Source organism: Clupea harengus, chromosome 26 (genome assembly GCF_900700415.2).
Source record: "Clupea harengus chromosome 26, Ch_v2.0.2, whole genome shotgun sequence".
Classification (NCBI taxonomy): domain Eukaryota; kingdom Metazoa; phylum Chordata; class Actinopteri; order Clupeiformes; family Clupeidae; genus Clupea; species Clupea harengus.
Genome location: NC_045177.1, coordinates 3,665,905 through 3,687,214, shown reverse-complemented (window position 1 = coordinate 3,687,214; position 21,310 = coordinate 3,665,905). Strand labels below are relative to the sequence as shown.

Below are 21,310 nucleotides of genomic sequence, written 5' to 3'. Positions count from 1 at the left end.
AAGAGGCATAGATGTTTACGGTGGTTAGAGAAGAAAGGGTTCCTATTAATGCGTTCTAGGCTGGATAATAGTTCTTTACAATTTTAATTTAGCTGTTGCCCGTCTAAAAGGAACCGAACACGGCTGCAAACGAGGTCCCACAGTGAGCATTATGAGGATATGACCCCGACTGACCGACGCCTAACATAAGTTTCTGTGGAGCTCCCGTTTTCTAGGTAAGCCGAGTAGCCTTGTGATGCCAAATGTATGTATACCATAACTCGGGCATATCTGGTGTGTGTAAAGTTTGCGATTGGGGCTCATATGCTTCTCCCCTGTACGTCGCTTTGAACAAAAGCGTCTGCTAAATGACTAAATGTAAATATGCGCCTAACAATAGCTGATTAACTTGTCGATGTATGAAGTTGTTATCCTTTAATATAGAGCGTGGTCTTGCAATCTGAGAGCATTTTAGTTCATTTCACGTTATGATTTTGTATTGGTTGGTGAATTTTGCTACGATTATTTCATAACAATCAGAGAGAGAGCGAGAGCGAGCAGAAGTCTGTGAGCTGAAGCGGCCCGAGGGCGAGGACAAGAACTGAAACACCGGACATTTCTGCAAGCAACAGAGTATTTGAGTGCAGACAAACTGTTTTGAGCAGGAACAGAGCGATTTTGCAAGCAAGCAGGGGCTATTTGAGAGAAAGGGCAGCTTTTGATGAAAAACATTACAAAATCTGAACCTGAAATCATTCTCTACAGATGTCTGATTTGGCTAGGATGGTGATTACGTTAAGCCCTTACAGATGTCTGATTTAGGTAGGATGGTGATTATATTAAGCCAGTACAGATGTCTGATTTGGGTAGGATGGTGATTACTTTAAGCATGTACAGATGTCTGATTTAGGTAGGATGGTGATTAAATTAAGCCAGTACAGACAGTGCGGCCGCTCCCATAACGCGCACTACGCGCTGTGCGTAGGGCACCAACTCCTGTGGGTGCACCAAAAAATAGGCAACTGAAAAATCATCAGTTATAATAATTATAATGCCGATATTATTTCATATAGAAATATTAGGCATCGTTTAGGCATGTATATCACAAAACAGGCAGAACAAGAGATATATTTAATTGCTCAAAAAAGGTTACGCTGAAATCTTCCATTTAAATCGTTTGTTATTAAAAGTTTCCTTAGCTAGCTAACCATAGCCTTAGCTAGATAACCATAGCAACCAGGAATCACAACTTTAGCTGCAAAGTTATTGATCTGCTCTTTATAAAGGAGTTATGCTTAGGGCACCAAAATGGCTAGCACTGAGTAAAGATGTCTGATTTGGGTAGGATGAAGACTACATTAAGCCTGTACAGATTTGTTCAAATATGCTTTTGTAAAATGTTTCTCTTTTTCTGACTTTAAAAAACTTTTGTCTGATTTGTGTGATATTGTACAGACCATCCATTTGTCCCTGGTTATCTTTTGTCAGATGTTAGGCTGTTTTGTTGGTGTTTTTTTTGTGTCTTTCTGTCTGTTTGTGTCTTTGTGGTGTTTGGGCATGTTGCTAATATTTTACCTGCATTGCAGAAATGTCCTGCTGGGTTTCCATTGCAAAAGACAGCTGAGGTCTACAATGTCAGGATCTACTGAACCATCACAACTACTCATGTCAGTGAAGAATATAAAAGAAGAAGAATTTGATTATTTCCCATCTGAGTATTTGTTTGAAATTCAGACAGTGGAAGAAAAACTTGAACTGGAACATGACTGTAAGACTGAGACGCACACATCACCAACCTTGACCTGCAAAGAAGAAAATGATTCACTGATGGAAATTAAAGAGGAAGAAGAATCTGATAATTTCCTTCAAGAGTATTTGTTTGAAATTCAGACAGTGGAAGAAAAGCCTGAACTGGAACATGACTGTAAGACTGAGACACACACATCACCAACCTTGACCTGCAAAGAAGAAAATTCTTCTCTGATGGAAATTAAAGAGGAACCAGATTTAAGAGAATGTGGTGATGACGATTCTTCTACAAGTAAGTTGCTGAAAAGTAGATTTCAGATCTAATTAATTACAATGTTTCGTTTAGATTTACTAAACACTGAATGGTTAGCGAATGGTTTTACTTGTGTTTTACTTAGCAAAATGTGAGACTCATGGAGAGAATAGATATACTATGGGATACCTCAATCGTGGAAACCTATCTACAGTCTGTTACATTTGAAAGCCAGAAAGTGTTTTTATGACTGTAAGACTGAAACGCACGCATGCATGTATGAGGGGCCTTTTAGGACTCACACTCACTACTGAGACACTCACACATACATGCATACTCTGTAAACCTATGCACGCTCATCTATAAAACATTATACATACTCGTCTGAAACACTAACACATACATATGAGAAGCACACAGGCATGCATACTTCTGTGTCATATACACATACATATGAAATGCTTACATGCATACAAGTTAACCATTTATACGTATCTATCTGAAACACTCATGCATGCACATATGAAAAGGTTGTATATATATATTGTTGAACACTTATACATTCATAACTGAATCTCTTGCATATGATTACAAAGATATAAAAAGTTTAGATACATGTGCAAGTGTTTTACATACAGTACCAGTCAAAAGTTTGGACACACCTTTCATTTTTTTGAGAAGTGTTTTCTTTACTTTTATTATTTTCTACATTGTAGATTTATACTGAAGACATTTCAACTACGAAAGAACACATATGGAATGATGTACTAAACAAAAAAGTTTTATCTACCATGTAGAAAATAATAAAATCAAAGAAAAATCTTCTCAAAAAATGAGAAAGTGTGTCCAAACTTTTGACTGGTACTGTATATTTGTATAAATGTTTCAAATGTGTATGTATACGTTTTTCAGTTATTTGTATGTATGCTCTAACATGAGGATGTGCAAGCATTTCACATGTATTCATACAAATAATTTCAGAAGTGACCGTGAAAGCGTTTCAATAGTGAATGTAAGAGCGTTTCAGTAGTATGAATTTGAAACTCTCTGGGCAAATAGAACGGTCTACACTTAACCATGAGATACTCAAGGTTAGCAGAGCAGTGACCCTCGATGATAGCAGTGTCCGTAAACCAAGCTTTGTTTACATAGATGCATAGTCCACCACCTCTGGTCTTACCGGAGTCCTCTGCTGTTCGATCCGACCGGAGGATGTAGCGCCCCGTTAGCCCGATGGCGCTATCAGGAACGCCGCTGTTGAGCCATGTTTCTGTAAAAATCATGAGTGGTGATCCGCAGCCGCAGTTCATCCATTTTATTTGCCAGAGACAGAACATTGGCGAGGAAAATGCTGGGTAGAGATAGCCGGTGAGGAGTTTGCTTTAGCCTAGCTCTTAGCCCTCCTCGCTCCCCCTGCCTTTGTTTACGGTCTCGACGCCGCCTGTGAGCACTTCCGGTCGGCGTAGCCGGGTTGGTAGCCACCGCTGTCTTAGAGATCTTTGGAATGAGCCGGAGACCGTCGATAAAGTTGTCGAAATCGCAAGATCCGATGTCCAAAAGTTGCTGTCGGGTGTATGAGGTATAGGCAAGACTGTTCTGAGTGAACAGACTCGAAATGAATAGGCTAAAAACTACTATTTTGCAGATTCTGGATAGACGCTGAGCCTCGTGTTGTTCACGCGCCGCCATCTTGGTTCTACTCTACTATATCATTCAAATGTGACTTCATTCATTCATGACGCATAGATAATTTAAATGGGAATACATACAATACTGACTCACAGATACATTAAAGCAAACAGAAGTGGCAGTTACTGCAGCTGTGAAAAAAAATGAAAATATAACATACACATTTCTGTATTTAAAAACCTCTACTGCGAAAATTATTGACATCCTGCTCAAGAACCATTGATTGATGAATTACAGAATACAAAGATGAAGAAGAATTTGATTCAAGAGAATATGGTGACCTCGACTCTTCACCTACAGGTAAGTTGCTTGCTTATTGTAGAGGGTTGTGTATATTAACAATACTTGAATTTTAGAGAATGGTTAACTCCTGCTTCACAATGTGAGACCTATTCAATGAACTGAAATACTATGGGTATATTTTAGTCATGTGATAATATTTGCAGTTTGTTACATTCAAAAGACAGAAAGTGTCTGCCATTCTTTTTTCTCTAACTGTTATTCTGGGAGACTTTTATACTGAGTCACTTCTAATTGATGTGCAATTTTAGCAAATGGCTCATATATATACAGTACCAGTCAAAAGTTTGGACACAGCTTCTCATTCAATGGTTTTTCTTTATTTTTAATTTTTTATGCATTGTAGATTAATATTGAAGACATCCAAACTATGAAGGAACACATATGGAATTATGTGGTAAACTAAAAAATGCTCAACAAACCAGAATATATTTTAGATTTTAGATTCTTAGATCTTTTTAGAAGTAGCCACCTGTTGCTTTGATAACAGCTTTGCACACTCTTGGCATTCTTTAACTTAGCTTCATGAGGTAGTCACCTGGAATGGCTTTCCAACAGTCTTGAAGGAGTTCCCAGAGGTGCTGAGCACTTGTTGGCTGCTTTGCCTTCACTCCGCGGTCCAACTCATCCCAGACCATCTCAACTGGGTTTAGGTTGGGTGATTGTTGGGGCCAGGTCATCTGACCCAGCACTCCATCACTCTCCTTCTTGGTCAAATAGCCCTTACATAGCCCGGAGGTGTGTTTGGGGTCATTGTCCTGTTGAAATACAAATGCTGGTCCCACTAAGCACGAACCAGATGGGATGGCATGACGCTGCAGAATGCTTTGGTAGCCATGCTAGTTTAGTATGCCCACACCATTACACCTCCTCCTCAATGTTTCACGGTGGGAACCACACATGTAGAAACCATCCGCTCACCTCTTCTGCGTCTTACAAAGACACGGCAGGTGGAACCAAAAATCTCAAATTTGGACTCATCAGACCAAAGTAGATTTCCACTGGTTTAACCCTCTATACCCCAATAGAATTCTAGAACACTGCAGCAAATTACTGCGAAAATCAGAGAATTCCTGTATTTTTTGTTATTCTGTAAACAAACAGTTACAGTTAGAAAACAAAAGAAAAATTACAATTACAAGTTTGTTTTGTTTAAAAGGGCATACATTGTTTGTTAATATGATATCAAATATGTATTAGTGACATCTACAAATATTAAAATACATAGCTTTACATACACCCTAAAGTTCAAATTCATAAGTTTTGAACCGTACTGCAGACCTATTTATTACATGTATATCATCTTAATGTATTTAATTAGTATTTGTTTTATATTTTGTAAATTAATTATTACATATTAAACTTAATATTTAAATATTAACACTAGATAACCAACATTTTTGCTAATTTGGTGGAAAACACCAACCTCTATGCCTCTTCAAATGCATCCGGGTGCAATACATTTGTGAAGGAGGTGAAGGTGTTTGTGAGAATAAACATCCTCATGGGTATCCATCATTTACCCTCTTATCTTGACTACTGTTCATTTGATCCAGCCTTACAAGTGTCCTATGTGGCAGACACCATGCCACGAGATAGGTATGAGGAGTTATGCAGATACCTACCCTGTTCAAACCTAGGGATAGCAGACTCAGGTGACAAGCTTCAGAGAGTGAGACCATTACAGTTTTTTCCAATCATTTTCACACTTGGTTCAATACCATGTACACTTTCTCAAAACACTTAACATATCCAGCATATCAGTAGACTATGTGAACTAAATGGGATACTTTTCCATTGCTTAGATACAAAATGCAGTCAATGACCACTTCTTCCAAAATTCATGGATACCTGTCTCAGTCAATGTTCACCACTAGCAAAACGCTGTGCAACTACAGCATTTTTTCAGATATTTAGATACTCTGTTCAAAACAGTTAACTTTCAGTTCAAAACCAGACACAATTTAGATCACTGTAGATGGAAAGATGCTGTATTTTCACAGACAAATGAAATGATACACTTCAAATAAGACAGATTTAGTTTTTTACTAATATTCATAAATGTATTTAGTTTCCATCTTTGTTTTGTTTGTTTGCAGCCTTGCTGCCAACTATACTGCAGTACAGCATTTGTGTTGAAATGTACATGTGTGTAAAATATAGATGTACAGTACCAGTCAAAAGTTTGGACACACCTTTCATTTTTTTGAGAAGTGTTTTCTTTACTTTTATTATTTTCTACATTGTAGATTTATACTGAAGACATTTCAACTACGAAAGAACACATTTGGAATGATGTACTAAACAAAAAAAGTTTTATCTACCATGTAGAAAATAATAAAATCAAAGAAAAATCTTCTCAAAAAATGAGGAAGGTGTGTCCAAACTTTTGACTGGTACTGTAAGTGTCACTGAAGACATTTTCCCACTAATACGGCTGCATATGAAATTCATGGGCCAACAACGAGACAAAGTGACCCAAAAAGGGAACTACAACAAACATGTATATCCAAAGTGACTTACAATATAATTTTTCCTGACACATAAAAGAAAAAACTATCCTATTATTGTAAGCCATCACAGTGGAAGCCATTAGTGTTTCCTCCATTTTTCTGTCAATTGTTTTCGGTCACATCATCGGCTCAATATCCCAGTGTGAACTACATAAGGACTAGCTATTGCACATCTACTATACATTTTATGTAGTATTGATGTCCTATACTATGGTCCTATATGAGCACTGATTTCATTGTGATTGGCTTTCCACAGCTTAAAAGCTCTACCAGCTTAAAATTTAACATCACAACATATTACTAGCTGGTTGTCGAATAATCTGCTGAATGCCTTTTCAATATGAGGTTTTAAATATATTATAAATGGTTATCTTGCTATTGATTGTCTTTAGCTACTGTTGTTACCATGAGCTTACAGCTCAAAAAAGAATGGAGGGATTTGAATAACTAGTAGAGACAAACGAAGAATAATTAGAAGTGAGAATAAAAAAAAGTGACCCATTTTCACTTTTTTCTTTTTTACTATACATGTTATTTATCTAAATCGGATCAGTTTAGTAAGTAATGAGGCTGATGCAGTCACTAGCTAGCTATCAACCAACTCCTGACTGGCTCGAACTCCTCAGACTTACGTTACCTCAGTCAATGTAGATAGCTAGCAAAATAGCTGGAAAATTAGTCATGAAAATTGAGATGACGATCCAAATTTTAAAATACAGATTTAGATTACTGTACATGGAAAGATGCTGTATTTGGACAGACAAATTAAGGTATATGCTTGAATAAGACAAAGTATTCTTATTTTAGCAGAAAGTTTAGTTAGATTATTTTGTTGTTTTGGCTTGCAGACTTCTTACTATCTCTACAGAAGGCAAGCATAGATGTAGCTGTTCCTGAAGAGTTGTTTCCACTATTACAGTACTGCTCTATATGTAAGTCATAGGCTATCAGTGAAGGACAGTGATTGAAGAATGCAATTACAGTAAATGTACCCACTCAATAGTGACATCTATTGTGAGAAGAAAACTAACATATGAACACTGTCTTCAGATAGTTAGCTTGGATTGACGTATTTCCAAGATGCAATGCAAAGGAGAATGTTACCGTAAATGTGAAGTTCAAACATGTAAAAGTTTGACACCAAATACAGAGGACAGAATGGATCAGCATTAGGGCTACAGTAGAATTATAGTGGTATTACAGTACTTTCGTAGACTGTATCTTGTGTTGATGTAAATATTGGAAATACTACAGTAAATGCTTAGCATATTTATGCCTTTTTGTTGTCCTGTAGTAAGCCTATATAGTGCAGTAACACGTGCAATTTTAGCATATGACTGTAATGACACATATTGCAGCATTTTAGAATTGTTTGTTCACTGTAATATAACAATATTTACTGTAGTCCAAAGAAATGTTTGCCTGTGTGTTTTTTCTCCTTTTTGCAATGCAAACCTACAGTAATCTATGCCAATCTAGAGGATACAGCAACATGTTATATATGCAATTGGCAATGCTTCAAGTTGTTAGTGTTTTTTAGGTCATTGTTCTCTGAGAGAGAACATTTGCTAGCATTCAATGTATAAACAGGCAACGAGGGGTGTGTGGCAGATGATATTTGGGTTTGGGATAGAGGGTAGTAATGGATTTTATGTCAGACAACCTATACAAACACCACCACTTGTCAGCTGACAACTTTTGTTCTTCAATTCCTTTAGTGAGAAACCTACTCTGTCCTACTGAAGCTTCCTTACGCTCATCAGGCCTCTCGCTTTTCCTCTCCCCCCATGTCCTCACTTCTCTCTGCTGCCACAGCACCCTCACTCACTTCTCTACTCTCAGATGAGCTGGAACACCCGACATCCTGACACATAAAAGAAAAAACTATCCCATTATTGTAAGCCATCACAGTGGAAGCCATTAGTGTTTCCTCCATTTTTCTGTCAATTGTTTTCGGTCACATCATCGGCTCAATATCCCAGTGTGAACTACATACGGACTAGCTATTGCACATCTACTATACATTTTATGTAGTATTGATGTCCTATACTATGGTCCTATATGAGCACTGATTTCATTGTGATTGGCTTTCTACAGCTTAAAAGCTCTACCAGCTTAAAATTTAACATCACAACATATTACTAGCTGGTTGTTGAATAATCTGCTGAATGCCTTTCCAATATGAGGTTTTAAATATATTATAAATGGTTATCTTGCTATTGATTGTCTTTAGCTACTGTTGTTACCATGAGCTTACAGCTCCAAAAAGAATGGAGGGATTTGAATAACTAGTAGAGACGAACGAAGAATAATTAGAAGTGAGAATAAAAAAAAGTGACCCATTTTCACTTTTTTCTTTTTTACTATACATGTTATTTATCTAAATCGGATCAGTTTAGTAATGAGGCTGATGCAGTCACTAGCTAGCTATCAACCAACTCCTGACTGGCTCGAACTCCTCAGACTTACGTTACCTCAGTCAATGTAGATAGCTAGCAAAATAGCTGGAAAATTAGTCATGAAAATTGAGATGACGATCCAAATTTTAAAATACATTTTCTTCTGACAAACAGAAAACACAGTCGATTACCCATGTCGTCGTTATTTGTGCACAAAATTGCTCTCACCCACAGACGCAGGTGCTTGCTTCGTAGGTTGCGAAAGTCACAAATTGACAGTCATTTCCACAAGTGAGGTAACGTGAAAATTAGCTTTATTGAACGTCTCTCAAAGACCAATAATTAAATGTTACATATCTCTGCAAATAAAAGTGTCATGGGTTTACAATCCATTCAAATTTCATTGATCTAGCTATGTCTTATCAATTTGGAGAACGATGAGGCTGGTGCTATTGTAAACCAACACTTCTCAGTGACCGCCATACGAAGACGTTACTGGAGAGTTAGCTAGTCAGAAAAAAAACAGGAGGATACTAATATTACTATTTTTAATACGTTTTTTTTATTTAGATTTTTCAAACATGGTCGTCACTGTCATACAAACGTGATGAGTCGTCGTCTTTGGTGCACAAAAATACGGTCTCATCCAGTGAGAACAGATGCAGACGTCTCTGATTGCTAGCCTTTACTGCAAGAGACACTGTAATCCTCAGGCCATCTGTCAGTAGCGAAGTTTAGTTAACAAATACTTCAGAAAAGTCAATGACAGCATACCCAGTTTCCGGTTTCAAAATAAAAGTAAGATGTTCATGTATCCTCTAGCGGAGTATTATTTCATGAATTAATGTTGTAGTATAAAAACTGTGTCTTTAAAAGTTGCGGCCGGCCGCGGCCGCTATGGGGAAATTCTAACATGCCGTCGGCGGCCGCTATGGGGATTAGAGGGATAATGTCCATTCCTTGTGTTTCTTGGCCCAAGCAAGTCTCTTCTTCTTGTTGTTCTTCCTCAGTAGTGGTTTCTTTGCAGCAATTCCACGATGAAGGCCTGATTCACGCAGTCTCTTCTGAACAGTTGATGTTGAGATGTGTCTGCTACTTGAACTCTGCAAAGCATTTATGTGGGCTCTAATCTGAGGTGCAGTTAATTGGCGGTTTCTGAGGCTGGTAACTCTAATGAACTTACAGTGTTTCCCCTACCGTTATATTAGGGGGGTGCCCCGCCCCCCCAACGGCACCCCCCGCCCCTCCTGGAAGGTCAAGTTAATTTTGTTCAATTTTATTTTCTATAAAGCGCCAGATCACAACGGAAGTCATTTAAGATTACCTTTCCTATAGAACAGGTCTATAGCTTGTTATTTTATTGAACAAAATAAATAGCCTTATGTTATTTATCTTATTTACACGACGGCATGTAATTTCTGTCTTTCTGTCATTTCTGCGATTACAATTCTCTGCTCTCTGTATCACGCATGGCGGAGTTCCGCCACGATGCGCACAAACACACACACAGACACGTGCGCGCACACACAGCTGAGCACGCTCCCACCAGCGGACAGAATTGGGCTTAAGAATCAGTGCACAGCTACAGACACTTAAGCTTTAAAAAACACATTTCCAGGCGTTCATGAATCCAGCGATCTTTTCCTAGGTAGGGTCGAGAAAGAGGCCTAATGAGAATGGCTACAACAGACGTGGAAACAGAACGTACGCCCATGTCCGCACCGAAAATTCAGAAATAGATCTGGCTTCCATTTTTTATCATTTTCCGTGAGTTGTGCGTGGCCCTTTTTACATAGAGTCTGGTAATAAATCTATGACATGTAATGAACATTATTTATTTTGCTGTGAATAATGAAGGAAGCAATACATCTGATTATTTCCCAAACCCTCGAGCTGTTGCCATGGAGATTTAACGTTACTTTCTGTTTAAAGATAAGGTAGCAGCTAGTGTTGAAGAATGGATGACTTTAAATTGGACGACTTTAAATTAATATATGAAATTGAACATTAACACCTATACGGATAAAATAAATAAACAAGGATAGCAAAACAGATTGATAAGCATAGAATGAGAACGGCAGAAACACAGGCCGGACGTTAGATGACGAGACAGATCATAGTTTTTTTTCGTCATATGAAGGCTGAGACATTCATAACATTTTATTCAGTCTTACTGATGGTTCTTTTGTAATGCCAACATGTGCACTTCGTTGTGGATAAGTAAAGCCTATTCTGCTACATTTTTGTAGTCCTGGTAATCTTTTGTTTGGCATATTGGTGAGGTTATTAAGAGGACCATTTCTCAATCGTTTTGTTCTTGATGAATTAATGTTTGTTTATTAATCAGTTATTTTTCAACAAATAATTCAATTATAATTACAAAGAGGACAATTCGCAACTTTATATCCCAACTTTCACTTGTTTTCGGCAATTTCATTGTAAAAAACACCTACAAATAAAAACTTTCATCGGAACTTTTTGGAAAAGCTCCTGCGAAATCAGGAATTTTAGGCCGCAAATATCTCAAAACATTTTCTTCCAGAAGGCCAAAAAGGTAAACTGCAGTGACAAAAGCTGCACACTTTGGGGATAATTGTCATAAAAAGACATGTTCCGATGTTTAGTTCAATGTACAGTTAAAATAATTGTTCAGTTGTTATATTGACTGGTGTCATTAAAAGAAACACATGAACACCATGATTCCTTAAGCGTTTGTGTCGGTGGCCGCGCCGCACACCGCGCACCACGCCGCACACCGCGCACCGCGCCGCACAACGTGCCCCCCTAGGGGAAACACTGACTTATCTTCTGCAAAAGAGGTAACTCTTGGTCTTCCTGTCCTGGGGTGGTCCTCATGAGAGCCAGTTTCATCATAGCGTTTGTGGTTTTCGCTACTGCACTTGAGGATACATTCAAAGTTCTTGAAATCTTCCGGATTGACTGACCTTCCTGTCTTAAAGTAATGATGGACTGTTGTTTCTCTTTACTTAGTTGAGTGGTTCTTGCCTTAATGTGGATTAGAACTGTAGTCGAATAGGCCTATTCACTGTATAGGACTGTGCACCAATCCTGCCTCTGCACAACACAACTGATGGTTGCAAACACATTAAGAAGGCAAGAAATTCCACAAATTAACGGTTGACAAGGCACACCTGTTAATTGAAAACCATTCCAGGTGACTACCTCGTGAAGCTGCTTGAAAGAATGCCAAATGTGCAAAATTGTCATCACAGCAAAAGGTGGCTACTTTGAATAATCTAAAATATAAACCATATTCTGGTTTATTTAACACTTTTTTTGTTTACCACATGACTCCATACGTGTTCCTTCATAGTTTTGATGTCTTCAATATTAATCTGCAATGTAGAAAAAAATTAAAATAAAGAAAAACCATTGAATGAGAAGGTGTGTCCAAACTTTTGACTGGTACTGTATATATATATAAATGGTATAAATATGTCAAAAGATACATGTTTGTGGGTTTTGTAAAAATTACAGAGGAGAGAGAAATAAAAAATATATATATTACAGGAGACGTTCAAAGGATCCAATATAACAAAAGAGGGAACTCTGAGCAAAAAAGGAAAAAGGAGAGCCGTCATGAACACAGAAAGACTTCATACCAGGAATTACATCAGCGACTGGACACGAGGAAGAAACAACATGAATGCTCCCAGTGTTTCAAAACATTTGCTAGACGTTGCAATCTTGTAATTCATCAAATAATACACACAGTAGAAAAGCCCCATCATTGCAGTACATGTGGGAAGGCCTTTAGTCAATTGTCTACTCTCAAGACACACCAGAGGATCCATACTGGGGAAAAGCCACACCAGTGCAGTACATGTGGGAAGGCCTTTAGGCAATTGTCTACTCTCAAGGGACACCTGAAGATCCATACTGGGGAAAAGCCACACCAGTGCAGTACATGTGGGAAGGCCTTTAATCACTTGTCTGCTCTCAAGAAACACCAGAAGATCCATACTGGGGAAAAGCCGTATCCGTGTACTTCATGTGGAAAGTATTTCAGGGAAAGCTCCACCCTCACCAAACATCAGATAACACATACTGGAGAAAAGCCATATCAGTGCTCTACATGTGGGAAGGCCTTTAATCGAATGTCTAATCTCAAGGTACATCTGAAGATCCATTCTGGGTAAAAGCCATATCAGTGGAAAGTATATCAGGAGTAGCTTGGCCCTCACCAGACATCAGATTACACATACTAGAGAAAAGCCACATCATTGTTCTCAGTGTGGAAAGGCCTGTTGGAAGGTGAAAATTCACCCTCGTTACTTCAGGACTCCGAAGCTGCATATAAGTTTATTTATTAGACAAACAACAATTACAATCGGGCTCACTCCCAGCACAAGGCTGAAAGTGAAGCCCTGATAAACACATCGCATAAGGTTTATATAGACAGAAGTTTAGTGTTCAGCAGGGATATCCACGTGGTGGATCTCTGATGTCCAAGGCAAGGATGGAAGTTTCGCAACAAGGTCGGAAGAAGCTTTATCACCTCTTTGTACGACCCCCTGTGCCCCTGGCACACTCTGCCTGCAGTCCCTATACTGGCAATATGGAGGCAGCAGGCTGTGGACCTCCAACGAACATGATGAGCAGCCATTTGAAGCACGACTTTTTCCTGACTGCCTGACTGTTACCTGATTGGGACAATGATATTCAGAGGCAGATCATACGGTCTAGTGGTAGAATCCGATAGAAAAAAAACAAATTACATATACATTTACATTATCATTTAGCAGACGCTTTTATCCAAAGCATTTATCAGCAGCAGTAGGCTACTTTTCCCGTAGGCAGTGCCCTTATGGACAAGCAGCCCCTGGTCTCTAGGTAGACACTTTCATACCAAATCACTTTCAAGTCTGTCTAGCAATTCTAGCAAATAACCAATATATATACTGTATATATTTTTTAAAGGCATATGTTTGCCTTTATTGTAGAAATTATGTACCAGATAGAGGAGAAGAGAGAAGATGTTACGACACCCTGTGCCCCTGCGCACCCTGCCTGCAGTCGCTATACTGGCCGTATGGACGCAGCAGCTGTGCAGCTGTGGACCTGCAACGGAGCATGAGGAGCGGTGATTATCCGCGCCAGGTGTGGATACAAAAGCACTGCTACGTCTGATGGGAGGCCCCTTCTTAGCTTCCGCTACTCTCACACACACTTTTGGCAAACACTCCTACATACCCACAACACGCATCCACGCATCTTTGAAAACCGCTGGATTTTTCAGTTAGATCGACCTTTGTAGTAAATAAATAGGCTTTTTGTTACAATCTACCACGTTGTCTGTCTTTACCGTTTCATGTTGCGACCCCACGAGCCGGGCGTAACACCTCTGGTCTAAACATGCTCTTGTACAAATGCAGACTTAAGTGGCACCTAATAATCGAAGTTCCATACACGCAGAAACACAGAAAAGCCATGTTCCTGCTTACATAAGTACATGATTCATATAAGGTATTTAATAATACAAGGCACTTGATTATTTATATTCTTAAGTCATTAACAGTGTTTTGGAAATAATCTCCATCACCTATAATAACTCATCTAACCACAAGGTACACATGAAGATCCATACTGGGGAAAAGTCCCATCAGTGAACTCAGTGTGGAAAGGGTAATCTCAAGATACACAGAGGATCCACACTTCTGATGTGCTGCCCTGATATTACTTGACAGGACTTGACCTGATATTACTTGATAGAGTATCATTTCTTTAACTGTGTTTGATTAAATTATTTTTAAACAACATGTGATGTTACATGACTAAGCATCTATTGGGGCAGCGAGTTTTGGTGTTGAGGAGGGGTGGTTTGTTTGTATACAAACTAGAATCTTACAAGCAGCTACTAGCACTTGTACAAGAAAAAGTAGTCTATGCATAAGCTTTCTAGACATAAGGCCGAAAACGGAACGTCATATGAAGGCTGTGAGCTTGGCAACAGCTGAAATATGTGGGTGGATCTTGGGGGGGAATTACACTGGGCACCAAAATAAATCTTCAGTGTTTCCTTAACTACAAGTCAGTCAGGCAGTGTCATCTTAATGACATGTCATCTGATATACGCTGTTACAACAGAGTTATAATGTCACACTTGTGCCAGAGTCAAAGAGGAATAAAGTGTGACCCCCCCCAGAGCTGTGATGTAATGAAAATCAGAACTAATGTCTTATGATTCTAATATTCGTATGTAGTTTATGCCCTTATGTATAATTGAGTCAGAATAATGGTTAAGCAGAGGACCTCTTGAAGTATATCTGGTTGTTACATGTGTGACTCTGTTTCTGAGCTGTATGTGTGAGGCTGAGCTCTAAGAGGAGAAGAACTGAATGATTTGGGGACCATGTGTCTCTAAAATCACTGTTAAGCCTGAGTGTATTTAGTGTGACCCATGTCAGGGGGCCTGGAGATTAACACCTTCTCCTGTCAGACCAAGGATACTTCAACTGGGACTTTCTTTGTTCTAATTAGAGAAGTTGATGGATCTACAAGTGAAACCTTCTTCTCTCACTAGATGGGCATTATTGTAAATAAAACCTTGTTCCTCATTTCTCCACCATTGCCTGACTGAGTCTCAAATGCTGATAAAACAGCACATTTTCCAATTAACAGTAAGAATTTCCAGTATAATCATACCACTAGCTCAGGATGAAGCATTTCATTTACAAAAATCAAATTGGACAAAGTGTGTCAGACATTAGTCTGCAAAGAGGATGTAGTATGATGCCACCGTTGCTGAAAATGCTTTGCAGGGTAGCTCTGGAGGCACTGCTAAGACCCGGATGGCCAATGACCAGATCAGACATAGCACTGCTAAGACACTGATGGCCAATGACCAGATCAGGACATAGCACTGCTAAGACCCGGATGGCCAAATGACCAGATCAGACATAGCACCGCTAATAGCTTCATGTTGAGGATGAATTGTATTGAAAAACGTTTGCATTTTTGCCAAGACTGAAGCTATTATTATTGATGTGAATTGCATACGTTCTTGTTGTAATCTTAAAGTAGGGTCCATGATCATATTTGAATTGTGCTGGACCCACCACTGCCATCCACAGTAAGGCAAAAACAGATGAAAAGTAAAATATTCAGAATGAACTGGGGTAAATGTCTAGGATTCTGGTGCAAATGATAATGTCCCTCTGTGTAAAAAAGGTTCTGTGATTTCTATTTAATTCCATAGTTTTTTTTAAGTGGAGCTTCACACTGGTATGTAGGTCTGATATTATACAGTGCCCTCCACAATTATTGGGCACCCTTAGTGAATACGGGCAAAACAGGCTATTGAAAAAATGTGTCTTTGCTGTTATCCTCCTGGTCTTTCACTCAAAATATTCACAAAATTCTTACCTTTTCATTGAAATAAATTTATTGAAAGAAATTATTTTTTTTTTACATTAATTTGTGTGTGTATCTCTATTTACATTTACATTTAGTCTCTAGGTAGACACTTTTATACTAAGTCACTTCCAAATGAGGTGAAATTTTAGCAAAGGCCAATATATATATATATATATATGTCAGTATACATATATATAAAGATATATGTTTGCTTTTATTGTAGAAATTACAGAGGAGAGGGGTGTTGTTGAAACTATTTTTGTTTCTAACATTACAGGAGAAGTTCAAAGGATTCAATCTGACAAAAAGAGGGAACACTGAGCAAAAAAGGAACGAAAAGACACGACATAAACGCCGCCAGTGCAAAAAGACTTCATCCCAGGAAATACATCAGCGACTGAACACGAGGAAGAAACAACATGAATGCTCCCAGTGTTTCAAAACATTTGAAAGCCCTGCCTCTCTTGCAATTCATCAACGAATACACACAGGAGAAAAGCCCCATCAGTGCAGTACATGTGGGAAGGCCTTTAGTACAATGTCTGATCTCAAGAGACACCAGAGGATCCATACTGGGGAAAAGCCTTACAAGTGCTCTGCATGTGGGAAGGTCTTTAATCAGTTGTCTGGTCTCAAGATACACCAGAAGATCCACACTGGGGAAAAGCCACACCAGTGCAGTACATGTGGGAAGGTCTTTAGTCGAATGTCCTCTCTCAAGTCACACCAGATGATCCATACTGGGGGAAAGCCACACCAGTGCAGTACATGTGGGAAGGCCTTTAGTTCAATGTCTAATCTCAAGACACACCAGAGGATCCATACTGGGGAAAAGCCACACCAGTGCAGTACATGTGGGAAGACCTTTAGTCAATCGTCTGCTCTCAAGACACACATGAAGATCCATACTGGGGAAAAGCCCCATCAGTGCAGTACATGTGGGAAGGCCTTTATTAAAATATCTTCTCTCAAGACACACCAGAAGATTCATACTGGGGAAAAGCCGTATCAATGTACCTTATGTGGAAAGTATTTCAGGGAAAGCTCCAACCTATCCAGACATCAGATTACACATACAGGAGAAAAGCCACATAAGTGTTTTCAGTGTGGAAAGACCTTCAATAGAATGGCTGACCTGAAGAGACACCAGAAGGTCCATTTAAATTGATCTGCTGCCCTGCTAATACATGTTGGAGTATCTCTAATTGAAATTGTTTTTGATTAGCTGAGTTTTCAACAACATTTGATGTACAAGATGAAATATTTATTTGATCATATTTGAACCATTTGTTGGGGTAGAGATTGAAACATAAATTGTTAAGGGTACATGAATTCAATAAAACCAAAACGTGAAGTGAGTGTCTTGAAGTGTGTTGTGTGGAAGGGATTTGTGTGGTGTGGGTGTAACATTATATAATAGACAAGAAATTAGCGCTTGTACAAAAAAAAGTAGTGTTTGTGCAAGCTTCCTCGACTCACGGCCTAAACGGCACCTCATCTGAAGGCTGTGGGCTCATCAACAGATCATAGATGTGTTGGTGTCAGAGATGGGGGAGGGAGAGACTAAATGTCTCTCCATTCCTCATTATAGGGAACTCTGTATTTCTTCTGTTAAACATTCTCATGTCAAATGTGGAAGAGAGTCAGAGGGAACTGTTGTTTTGTTGACAGAAAAGCGTGCAAGTCATATTTATCCTGAACAGAAAGGGACATCACAAGTATGGATTAAGTTAAAAAAGGAACTCACTTCCTCAGATCTTCACATTTACCTGTGTGCCATCAATATGACTCCCCTTTCAAATACTACAATCAGAAATTATAATCCATAATAATAATGATAACTATACACCCCTGTATGATTCTGAAATAATACAGTTCCAATCTAAAGGTCCAGTCTTGGTTATGGGAGACATGAATGGAAAGAGAACTGACAGAGAATCAGATTATATGAATTCAAAAGGGAATACATACATTAATCACACAGAGATGTATCAAATGGGAATACATACATTGATGACGCACAGATTAATCAAAGCAAACAACTTTAAACCACTTGAGAGCAATGACGGTATTGTAAACAGAAATGGCAAACAGTTACTGCATCTCTGTAAAAGCCTTTGTCTGTTCATTACTTATGGTGGAAGGAAAGGTGACTCTGGGTAGATTGACCTACTGCTCCCCCCTCTGCAGTAATGTAGTGGCCTCAGATTCCACTCTCAGAACACAACCACATCACATTAAGCTATAAACAAATATCCTCTGAAACAGGTAAACAAACTCTATCCAATACAAACTGAATTTCTGTCACCTAATCAGAATGTTTGTAAACAAAGGTTGCCAAGGTACTTCCGGGTGGCTAACTGTCATCCTGTCAACAGTTGTTAGTATAGTAGCATAGCATAGTAGTTTATAGTTGTTCTGCCTCTAGGCATTTATTTTGAATGGTCGAATTTGTAAAAATTTCAGTTTCATCCAGACTTTGATTTTGACGTTGTAATTTTGAGCCGTGCAGGAAGTAGACAGGTAAAATTGTTCAGAATAATGTAGAAACGGCAGGCTGACGGTCATTACACCGGAGAGATTCCTTATTACAGGTTGATTCCCCAGCAGAGGCATCGCTGTATCTTGTTATAACTAAGTTCATTTCATTGTTTAAAAACGTAGTTATAATGCTAAAAAAGGCAATGTTAAAACGTGGATGCTATTAGGAAATGTTAACAGTTAGCTTAACATGTGCTTTCTTTACTTCATGGAACTAGGTGACTTGGCTAATTGCAACATTTAGCTTTTTGTGTTCTAGTTTACTCTTTCACCCTTTGATCACTTGAATTTATTGTCGTGGATTCAGTACAATTTGAAGAATAAATCTGCAAACAAGAATACAAGACATTCTTCATCTTTATGAATATAAGAGAGTTTAGCTCGCTGTCTAGTTATCACACCTCAACGAGGACAGTACAATAGTAGTTAATTTACGAATCGATTAACGTCATGCCGAAGACGTGTTGTGTTTGGGGTTGTAATACCAGATGTACCAAGGAATGTAAAGAATTAGGTTTAGGCTTTTTTTCCGTTTTCCCACGGTAAAATCTAAATCGACCCAACAGAAAATCTGGATACAGAGACTAAGACAGGTGGATAACGCTAGCACAGATCCAGCCTTAGTACGTTTACCGGGCGGTCTCGTTGCATCTAACGGTACCAAACTGTGGACAGGCTGGCAACCAACCACTCATGACCGGATTTGCGGAAGACATTTTCTCACAGGTCATTTATAAAACGTTTTTGTTGGGTTGCTGTTGGGTAGCATAATGGTAGCATAACGTTGGGTAGCATATCGTGCAAGCTTGCTAGCGTGAGAATGCTAGTCCCGTTGTTGTAAATAAACAAACCACACACAGTGGCGTGATCTGGCTTGGCTATGATACGGTTACTTAATCTTTTTTTATAATGCAGGTCGGCCAAACCCTGCTGATCACACTGATTTTGCCCAATCACAACACCTGGGACCTGAGTTAGCTAACTCCAGTCCAACCACATCTGCTAAGAGAGCACAAACCCTTAAAACTGCTCATCTACAATACAATGACAAAGTTTTCAATACTGTCAATAAGATAGATAGATATGTACTTTATTAATATCTGTATGGAAACATTCTTGTGTCCAGACAGATAGCTGGAAAGCTACAAACAGTCCTGAAAATTGTTCATCGTTAAGTTGGATATTGTAGCGATCTCAGTCACTACGAGTTTGATACAATAAACCATTACAATATGACCGTTACTCGCTAACAAATATCAACAGCAACGACATCGGGAACGTCTCTTTTTTCAGTTCACAAGATCATACTCATAAATCGTGTTGTTATCATATTCACAATTATGAATAAACGTGTTTGTAGCCTGGTTAAATTACATGGAAAATCCTGTTGGTTTGTTAAGGTTTACTATGGGCAGGGGCGACGTTAGCCACCCGGAAGTAAGTTATTTGTTGTTGTGACGTCACGTTGAATTGTCGTATAGGGCCCTTTGGAATGCCAACTAGCATCACAAAGGATCACAGGCTGGAATTCCATGTCTATGAGCACCGTTTACAAGTCTGATAATCCTCAGGTGGGCGTGGCTATAGCTCCACAGAGGAGTGTAGTAGGGTGCTGGGGTGTGAACTGAGAAGTGATGGGGGATGGTGAGGGGAGGTACTGGTAAACTGAAGAAAGCTTCTATTCTGCCTCAAAGCTTGTTTATACTGTACGCATATGTGAGTATTTATGTAAGCATGTGTGTGTATATCATTCTGATATAAGGATAGAGAGTACAAATACTACAAGAGTATATGCAATTAACAACAATAATAATAATAATAATAATAATAATAATAATAGCTTCATTCTTGGCAGTACTCCAACTTAAAAAAACATTGACAAAATGCAAAGGTTTTACAATACAACTCATCCTCAACATGAAGTTATTACAAGTGCTATGTCTGAACTGATCAATGGCCATCGGGGTCTTAGCAGGGCCTGCCTCCAGAACTACCCTGTAGTGCATTTTCAGCAACCGTGGCATCATACTTCGTCCTCATTACACACAAACGTCTGACACGCTTTTGTCCAACTTTATATTTTGTAGATGTAATGCTTCATCCTGACATAGCGGTATCATACAGAAGTATCCAGATTTTTTGTTTAATTGTTTGTACATTATATTTGATTCTAGTTTGTGTAATTCATCAATCAATGCTTCTTGAGCAGGATGTTTCAGGGTTGTTGATCTTTTTAAGACTTAATGTGACATGGCTGTGATTTGAGAGTGATATTTAAGGCCTTACTGTAGAGTAGTTGATATGACTTGGATCTGTGACTGCATAAGCTGCTACATTACTGCAGAGAGGGGAGCAGTAGGTGAATCTACCCAGAGAGTCACTGTTCCTTCCACCATAAGGAATGAAGAGACGCAGGCTTTCACAGAGCTGCAGTAACTGTTTGACATTTCTGTTTATAATACTGTCATTGCTCTCAAGTGGTCTTTCAAGATGTTTGCTTTGATTTATCT

At 38.8% G+C, this 21,310-nt stretch overlaps 2 protein-coding genes across 2 annotated transcripts; both read left to right on the top strand.

Moving 5' to 3' along the window:
- The first annotated feature begins 3,214 nt into the window (after positions 1 to 3,214).
- LOC122128874 (gastrula zinc finger protein XlCGF49.1-like) lies at positions 3,215 to 13,281 on the top strand. Its single transcript, XM_042703834.1, has 3 exons — positions 3,215 to 3,269; positions 3,908 to 3,970; positions 12,414 to 13,281. Exons 1-3 carry the CDS (start codon positions 3,215 to 3,217, stop codon positions 13,040 to 13,042), a joined length of 747 nt encoding a protein of 248 aa, XP_042559768.1. The 3' UTR covers positions 13,043 to 13,281.
- A 695-nt stretch (positions 13,282 to 13,976) lies between these two features.
- Positions 13,977 to 17,427, top strand: LOC116219802 (zinc finger protein 239-like). The gene is made up of 2 exons (XM_031563742.2): positions 13,977 to 14,003; positions 16,537 to 17,427. Exons 1-2 carry the CDS (start codon positions 13,977 to 13,979, stop codon positions 17,425 to 17,427), a joined length of 918 nt encoding a protein of 305 aa, XP_031419602.1.
- The last annotated feature ends 3,883 nt before the right edge of the window (positions 17,428 to 21,310 follow it).

Excerpts from the sequence above, each read along its gene's own strand:
- LOC122128874 (XM_042703834.1), top strand. The coding sequence starts at position 3,215 with ATGGCGCTATCAGGAACGCCGCTGTTGAGCCATGTTTCTGTAAAAATC. Across the intron at positions 3,270-3,907 it reads TTCTGTAAAAATCATGAGTG|AATACAAAGATGAAGAAGAA; the intron begins GTGATCCGCAGC and ends GATGAATTACAG. Across the intron at positions 3,971-12,413 it reads CCTCGACTCTTCACCTACAG|GAGACGTTCAAAGGATCCAA; the intron begins GTAAGTTGCTTG and ends TATATATTACAG.
- LOC116219802 (XM_031563742.2), top strand. The coding sequence starts at position 13,977 with ATGAGGAGCGGTGATTATCCGCGCCAG. Across the intron at positions 14,004-16,536 it reads GCGGTGATTATCCGCGCCAG|GAGAAGTTCAAAGGATTCAA; the intron begins GTGTGGATACAA and ends CTAACATTACAG.